Here is a 9,259-nt window from a genome sequence, read left to right as displayed (position 1 = left end):
TTCACCAAGAAAAGCAGCAACAACTAAACCCCCAAAATGATGTTATTTGTTTTAGTACAAATAGACATGTACATTTTTAAATCTTCAAATGAACTTTATATGATTTATTGTCTTTTAATTATCCAGGAGCAGTGAATGTCAATGACTCAGATATCATATAATTATCTTCAACCAGCTAAACAACTTTTATAAAAAAATTGAGCATGACCAAGCCAAAAATAGGACTTATATGTTCAATTTTTTTATAAAATCATCCACCTAAAAGGTACGTTAGAATGATGTTTAATTTCTGGAAATAACTGCCACACTGCAGTGCTATAAGAGTCTAAATTATCAGCTTTATTGTGAGAGTCACTTTCTATATAGCCCAGGCTGTCTCAAAATGTTTCTGTTATTTTGAGAAATAGATACTAATTTAAAATCTTATTATTGTCTATTTGCTGCACACAATGTTAAATTTAATAATTATGTTTTTAAGGAAAGTATGAACTTTGAGAGTGTTTATGCCCTAACAAATTCTTCTGCCTATCTCTCCTCCCAATGTTTCCTCTTCTTTTTCTAAGATAGTGGAACTCCTAGATTTTTTTCTGCTTCAATCTCCCATATATTGGGAGATATGATATTATTGTGTCAACTAATTTGCTGTGCATACAGTATTTGCAGCTCCCAAATAGCATATATGTATTCTACGGCAGAGGGAACGATACCATCTTTAGTAGAATGAACTGTGGTTGAGTAGTGTACTTCTTAATCTTCTGCTGAATTTGAATGATGTTTTTCTTTAGAGGGAGATAGTATTACTTCTACTGGTTGTCAAAATAGAGTGTGTTCTATTTCCTATCACTATATACCTCTTTTATCTACTGGTTATGGTTTCCTAACTTGGCTTAAATGAATGTAGATAAATTATTTGTGCACATAAGGAAGTGAATAACACATGAAGCAATAAAGAAAGGCTGCCTTTGTGGGATGCAAAAATACTTCTGTAAGAACATGGAACAACATAAATGAGATTATTAGCACTCAAATTACGTAGAATTTGGAGTGAATTTATATTTGGCTTTCTTTTTACCATTATTTCTTTCCTTTTTAAAAGGTAATGATGAACATAAAAATGCAAAATATCACACATGTTTCAGAATTCTATCTTCTGAGAGTCTCTGATGATCCAGAACTGCAGCCTATTCTCTGTGGATTGTTCCTGTGCATGTACCTGATATCAGTCCTTGGGAACCTGCTCATCATCCTGACTGTCATCTCTGATTCCCACCTCCACACTCCCATGTACTTCTTCCTCTCCTTTCTGTCCTTGGCTGACATTGGCTTCATTTCTAGCACAGTCCCCAACATGGTCGCAGATCTTCAAATCCACAGTTCAGTCATATCCTTTGTGGGCTGTCTGACACAGATGTCTCTTTTTGTCACTTTTGCATGCATGGATAGTATGCTTCTGACTGTGATGGCGTATGACAGATTTGTTGCCATCTGCCACCCCCTGTATTATACAATAATTATGAGCCCCTGTCGCTGTGGCATCCTGGTTTTAGCGTCATTTTTAGCGAGCCTTTTTGAATCCCTGCTTCACAATTTCATTGCCTTACAACTTAAATGTTTCAAAGATGTGGAAATCACTAATTTCTTCTGTCACCCCTCTCAGCTTCTACGTTTAGCCTGCAACAACACGTTTAATAATAGCATTCTCACGTATGTTATTGGTATCATACTTGGTGTTTTTCCCTTATCAGGGATCCTTGTCTCATACTTTAAAATAATTTCTTCTATCCTGAGAATCACCTCTTCAGGAGGGAGGTATAAAGCCTTCTCCACCTGTGGGTCTCACCTAGCGGTGGTGTGCTTATTTTATGGAACCGGGCTTGGGGAGTATTTTGGTTCGATTTTGTCTCGCTCTTCTGGAAACAATGTGGTGGCTTCATTAATGTACACTGTGGTCACTCCCATGCTGAATCCCTTCATCTACAGTCTGAGGAATCAAGACATTGGCAGTTCCCTAAAAAGGCTCCACCTTTGTGTTATTTAGTAACAGGTACTAATATAAGATATAATATAATATAAGGTTTAATATAAGATGCAAGTTGGAAAACTTAGAAAAATTAAGCACCTAGAACTGTGGATTCTGCCTCATTGGATCCATATTGCTTCTAAAGGCTGATGACCGTAATTTATCCTCATTTATCCACAACAAAAGGATATTTTACTAGAGTGACAACAGAGCAATTCAGTTATTTTTTACTTACTTATTTTTTTTGAGACACATTATTTATTTTTTTGGTCACATTATCCTGAAAACTCTGTAACTGCCTTTCTCTCTTTTGAGTATCAGGATTAAGATGTATGCCACCACACTCAACTGAATTTAGTTGTTTTATATTTCCCAAAAAATTCAGTTTGGAAGATGAACTGAACTCATGTGTTATATGATAATGATAATTGCTGAAAATTGTGAGTGTAAACAAACTGAGATCCTGATTAATTGTTACAGTCGTCTTTTTTCCCATGAAAACCCTTACACTATAAAAATTGGAAAGAACAGTAACACCATATGAAATTGATCTAAATAAACATGTATTGAATCATTTCAAAGACTTGAAATATTTTATATCCTAATATCCCTGTTACTTATTTTATAATAATAGCACATTTGTGGTCTTATAGCAAATGTTAACGTGTGAGCTGTCTAGTTTTATTTCATCTTGACACAAGCTATAGTTATCTAAAAGGAGGGTATCTCAATTTTAAAAACTGATTCCATAATATCTGGATGTAGGATATTTTCTTAATTAGTGATCAATGTGGAAGCCCCAATTCAAAGCAGTTCTTTGTACCTCTGGGCTGGTGATACTATTCACTATGAGAATTCATGCTGATTAACCCATGAGAAGCAAACCAGTAAGAATATGCCCTTGAGGGACTCACATCAGCTTCTACCCTCAGGTTCCCACACCTTTTCAGTTCCTATACAGCTTGCTTCAATAGTGAACAATGCTGTGGAAGTATGAGCAAATTAGCCCCCAACTTGTTTATGGTAACTGTATTTCATCACCACAATAGCAGCCCTAAGAAAATGTGGTTCTGAACAAAAATGGTTAACATTTGATGTTCACAAAAATAGATAGAGAGGAATTGTATATTAGTTTTCAACAAAAATGATGGCTATTTTCCTGATTTTAGAAATATTTTATCACATCAATAGATAGAAAATGTTCTATATGTTGAAACTAAACCAACTCCTCTTACCCCTTTCTAGTAAACAAAAATAAGTATTGACTGATATAGTATTGACATATAACTTGATGAGAGTAAAACTGAATATTCTTTATCCTAGACAAGATAATGAAACAATTATAAACTTTCTAGATCTTTCAGTTGACTGACATACACAAAAATAACAGATACACTCCTGTCATATACCAGCATACAGCACTGACAGGTTAAGAGGACATCAGACTTTTTGCTTCTGTTGTACACTTGCTCTGCACCTTTAGCACTGGCCCAGACAGAGAAAATATCCACAAACCATCTACTTCCAGTATTTATTGAATCAAATTATATTAGGAAACTGGACAAATTTTAAATCTGAATTCTAGAAGTATCTGTGACCAGGTGCTTAAGATGTAAACACGTTTCTATTTGTGATATTTCTTTACCAACAGGGATCCAAATGAAAATGAAAATACAACATATACCAAAACTTATGGTATTCAATAAACTCAGAGGAATGTTTACAATTACAATTCAAAGCATTGGTATTTCAAATCAGAAATATAATAAATAAATAGCTGAATTATTCCCTTAAGATTTAGAAAAACAAGACAAAAACAAGCCATTAAATTACTGAAGAAAAACAAAAGTAAAGTTAGGGAAGAAAACAATGAAATGGAAACAAACAAAATAAATAAATAAAATGAAAAGTTGGTTCTTGAGAAAAATCAATAGTATTAGTAATCATTTAACCAAATTAACAAAAAGAAATAGGAAAAATGACAAAATCAATCACATTAGATTTATGAAGATGAACATTATAACACACCAGCGAAATCCAGAAGATCATAGTGTCATACTTCTAAAACTTATTCCAATAGATTGTAAATTCTAAAATAAATAGATAAATCTCTAAATGCATATGAACTACCAAAGTTCAACCAATGAAGGCTAAAAAGATCTATCACAATGAGATTGAACCAAGAAAAACAAAACAAAACAAAAACCTCCTGACTTAAAACATAAAATATCTGCCAGGTGTGTGTATCTGTTAACTTCCTTAACTTTCCTTAATGTTTTGTTGGTCAGAATTGTCACAGATGCCTGCTGACCAGTGTAGAGTACTTAAATTTTTCTTGGTTACCAACCAGAATTAAATGATAAAACAATTATTTCTACTAAGAAGTTAAGATTGTGCTGAGCTTAAACTTTCTTCCTACTAGATTTCACAGTGCTGAAGTGCTATGTAGGCTTCAGAGGCGTTAAGTCTTCAGTGTGCTTCACAGAAAGGAATTGTACAGATGATAGTGCCAACCTGCCATGCAAGACAAAGAATTACTAGTGCAATTGTCTTATAACTGCAATGGGATTGATAACCAACTGTTATCAATGTGGCTTGATACACTCTCCATAGTAGGAAACATATGCTTGGTACTGTAAACCTGATCAAAACATATAGGTAGGGATTTCAAAGACAAAAGAAAAAAATCTCATTACTCTTGTTTAGCTAAATTGGCATGACATCAAATTGTAGTTTTAAATTTTATGTTTATAGCCACAGAAAAATGTTCCTCCCATCCTTAATCAGTGAAGCTTCTCTTTGTCATCAACAACAGATAGATACAGATGTCAATGATGCTTAGAATAAGTGATGGCTAAAGGATCAGCTCTAAACAGGATATTTATTCCATGCATGCTCAGGAAACATTGCAGAAGACAAATAATAAAAAAAATGTAAGAGTCGGATGATAGGGAGAAGAGATAGATAATGCTATTTTCAAGGCATGACACAGGACAAACTAAATATCAGATTACATCATAGCCTATGTGGCTTCATAAACTAGGTTAGCATAAAACTGAATTTCAAACCAAAAATAATCAGATGAGATGGAGAAGAAAAATATACTCATCAAAAAATACACCAAAAGGACATTAAATACTTAATATCTATGCCATAAACACACAGGTACCCAAGTTGGAAAAAAAAAAAACACCACTCAGCTTATACCACATACTGACCTTCACATACTCCCATCAAGAAGGAGAAAAAAAACCTAAATGGAGAAATTTCAAGTGAACAGATATAATAAACCAAATGAACCTAACAATTATTTATAGGACATTTAACCCACACAAAAAGAAATATAAATTCTTTTCATCACTTCTTGGAAATTTCTCCAACACTGAGCATATACCTTGATATATATCAAGTCTAATAAAATTGAAATAGCACACTACATCCTATCTGACCACCACAGATAAAATATGTTTTTATCAGTAACAGAAAAATCAGGAAGTTTAATATTCATGAAAATTGAACAACTCATTGAATGAAAAATGAGTGAAGACATGTGTTAAATAATTCCTGAATATCCTACACACCCAAACTTATGGAACACAATGAATACAGTTTTAAAGGCAAGTTCATAGTACTATCTCCCTACATAAATATTGGATAAGTTTTATACTAGGACTTAACAACATACATGAAAGCTTTAGATAAAAGAGAAAATCACACTCAAAAATAGTAGACAGTAAGAAATTTTAAGACTCAATACTGAAATCAATAAAGTAGAAACATACAAAATGATACAAATAAAACCATCCAACAATTCAGTGAGACAATGAGCTGCTTCTTTGAGAAAACCAGTAAAATTAACAAAGGCTCAGTCAATATTAGGTAAAAGGCAAGGAGAAATCATTAAAAATTAAAGATAAAAAGAAGGACATAACAAAACTGAAGACATATAGTCATATATTCTAAAATGCTGTAGTCCATAAATTATAAAATCTAAAAATATAGATATTTTCTCAATAGGTACCACTTACCAAAGTTAAAGTATGATTATATATCCCTTTTAAACAGACCTACAAGTTCTTGTAAACAGAAATATTAATATAAAATATTCCCATAAATAAAGAACAGAATAAAGATGGTTTTAGTCCAGAATTACCCTAGATTTTCAAAGAAGACTTAATTCCAATAGTCTGTAAATAATCCCAAAACATAGAAACAAATGGAAAATTGTTCAATCTGGTTATGAGTCATAGTTACCCTGATACACTCCACAGTTACCTTGATACACCAACCAACAATGAAAGAAATGCAGGCCAATTTTCTTTATAAACATACATAGCCAAAATCTCAATGAAATTCTTGTAAACAGAATACAAGAACACATCAAAAAAGATGTTTGATCATCCAGGAATTCATGAATGTCTCAGAATTTATATGAATTGATTGATAAATGTAATCCACTATAGAAAAAAAAAGAAAGACAAAAATTACATGACCAACTAATTATATGCAGAAAAGGCCTTTGATAAATTCAATAATCCTTTATAATAAAGGTTCTGAGGAGTTTAGGGATACAAAGAACACATCTCAACATAATAAAGACAATTTACAAGTCCATAGTCATTATCAGTTTAACTGGAGAGAACTCAGAGTAAATTCACTAAATTCAGGAACAAGACAAGGTTTTCCATTCTTTCAAACCCCAGTCTATACAGTACTTTCTGAACTGAACACCATTAGAACAGGCACTAAGATCAACAATTAATGAATGGCTGAGGCAAGGAACTCCACCTGGACCTGGACTGGCCCTGAGGCAACAAATTCCACAAGAGTGGGACTGAAACAGCTGCCTAGGCCAGCGTGGGCCTGAGAAAGCAAGCTCCACAGGAGCAAGAGCCAATCCAGTCCCGGGACATTGGCAGACTAGGACTGGGACAGTGACCTGGACTAGAGCAGACCTGAGACAGTGAACTTCACTGGAACAGGCCTGAGAACTCCCAATCCTGGGAAATCTGGGGGAGCAGACTGGAGCCAGAGACCATTGCATGACCAACTCCAAGCCAGGGACCTCTGCAGGAGGGGATCTAGACTAGGATTTACAGAAAGAGTTTGAAGCTGGTAACCTAGGCCAAAGTAGGCCTAAAATAGCAAACTTCCAGGGAGCAGAGCAAAGCCCAGGAGCACTGAGCTATCTTTAGGAACAGGAGTGACCAATGGGGTAACTAGAACTATGTCACTGACTGTACAATGAGGAACAACCATCTGAGCTTTGGATTCACTGGAATCTAGAAGATTAATCAACAAAATCGCAGACATCCCCAAACACACCTATTAGAGGAAAAGATGAGTAGAAAAGGTAAGAACACATGCAACACCACAAAGAGGAACACAAACCAGTAAAACCTAAAAACCCTACATCAGCAAGACTCGAACAACAAAATAGAGATGAATCAGAAGAAAATAACCTAAAAAATAACTTCAAGAGAATGTTTGAAACTCTTAAAGAGGAAATGAAAAATTCCCTCAAAGAAATGGCAGAAAAGACAAACAAAAATTTGAAGACATCAGCAAATCCCTTAAAGAAAATCAAGAAAAAAAATCAAACATATGGAAGAAACTATTCAAGACTTGAGCACTGAAATAGAAACAATAAAGAAAACAAAACTGAGGGAATTACAGAAACAGAAATCATGGGAAAATGATCAGGGATGACAAACATAAGTAAGAACAGCAGAATACAAGAGATGGAAGAGAGAATCTCAAGAACTGAAGATAAAATAGAGGAAATAGACTCATCAGTCAAAGAAAACATTAAATCTAACAAAACCGTAACACAAAATATCCAGGAAATATGAGACACTATGAAAAGACCAAACCTAAGAATAATAGGTGTAGAAGAAGGAAAAGAAGTTCAACTCAAAAGCACAGAAAATATATTTAACCAAATCCTAAAACAAAACTTTCCCAATCTAAAAAAAGATATGGTTATGAAGATACAAAAAGCTTATAGAACACCAAATAAGCTAGATCCAACATAAAGTCTCTTTTTCTTATAATAATCAAATCAAACATACAGAATAAAGAAAGAATATTAAAGCCGCAAAGTAAAAAGGTCAAGTAACATAAAAAGGCAGACCTGTCAGAATTGCACCTGATTTCTCATTGGAGACAATGAAAGCCAGAAGGTCATGGTCAAGCATTATGCAGATATTAAGACACCATGGATGCCAGCCCAGAATACTCTACCCAACAAACTCTCAATCACCATAGAAGGACAAAACAAAATATTCCATGACAAAACCAGATTTAACCAATACCTAGCCACAAATGTAGCCCAACAGAAAATACTAGAAGAAAAACTCCAACCCAAGGACGTTGGCTACATCAACAAAAACACAGACAATTGATGGTCTCATAGCAGCAAATCCTAAAGAAGGGGAAAATGTACAAATTAATATCACCAACAATGAAAACTAAACTAACAGGAGATAGCAATCATGGGACATTAATATCCTTTAATATAAATAGACTCAACTCACCTATAAGAAGGAACAGGCCAACAGACTGGATACAAAAACAGAATCCATCTTTCTTCTGAACACAAGAAACACACATCAACCTCTGTTGCGGGAGGTCCTTCCGCTCCTCCAACCAATAGCTGCTGTGATACCAGCCCATTGGGGCATGGTCTCTCTCCCTTTAAAAAAGCGGCTACTTCCTCTTCTCTCTCTCTTCACTTCCTGCTCTGCCGGAGACTAGACTCCCTTCCTGGTTGTGCAGATGGCTGTTGTCTGGGACGGGGATCTGTAAGTTTTTTCCCCTTTAAATAAATAACACCCTATTAATCATAACTCCAAACTGGTGTGGCCTTGTTCGTGACTTACGCCTTCATCTGGCGCCTGAACGTTTGGCTTTTAGGACCTCTCCTTTCCCCGCTCGAGTTTGGCTTGGCGCGAGCCCTCCCTTCCTTAGCCGTGGCCTGTGCCTTGCGGCGGCCTTGTAGCCTGTGCCTTGTGCGTGGAGCCAGCAGTTTAATATAAATTATCACGCACTGGCTTTTCTTGCTGCAGTTCTTTATATTTTTTTAGACACCTCAGATTGACTTCAAGTCCCCACGCACCCTATCATCTGCCTCCCCACGTGGATTTAAACTCCACAGGCCCGCATAGTCTCTGCCTGCGTGGTTTACTCTTTTCTGAGTCGTTTTTAAATCTCCCTTGCAAGTACAACTCTTAAGTGGTG

General features: G+C 35.1%; 1 protein-coding gene across 1 annotated transcript; it reads left to right on the top strand.

Annotated features, from left to right (window-relative positions):
• The first annotated feature begins 1,099 nt into the window (after positions 1–1,099).
• LOC126494483 (olfactory receptor 7E24-like) lies at positions 1,100–2,038 on the top strand. The gene has a single exon (XM_050131850.1). It carries the CDS (start codon positions 1,100–1,102, stop codon positions 2,036–2,038), a length of 939 nt encoding a protein of 312 aa, XP_049987807.1.
• Positions 2,039–9,259: the final 7,221 nt, after the last annotated feature.

The sequence above is a fragment of the Alexandromys fortis genome, unplaced genomic scaffold (genome assembly GCF_014885135.2).
Source record: "Alexandromys fortis isolate MF-2015 unplaced genomic scaffold, M_Fortis_MF-2015_v1.1 scaffold_350, whole genome shotgun sequence".
NCBI lineage: Eukaryota > Metazoa > Chordata > Mammalia > Rodentia > Cricetidae > Alexandromys > Alexandromys fortis.
Note: the sequence above shows the minus strand (reverse complement) of the source record. Positions and strands in the feature narration are given on the sequence as shown.

Coding starts and splice junctions, on each gene's coding strand:
- LOC126494483 (XM_050131850.1), top strand. CDS start 1,100: ATGATGAACATAAAAATGCAAAATATCACACATGTTTCAGAATTCTAT.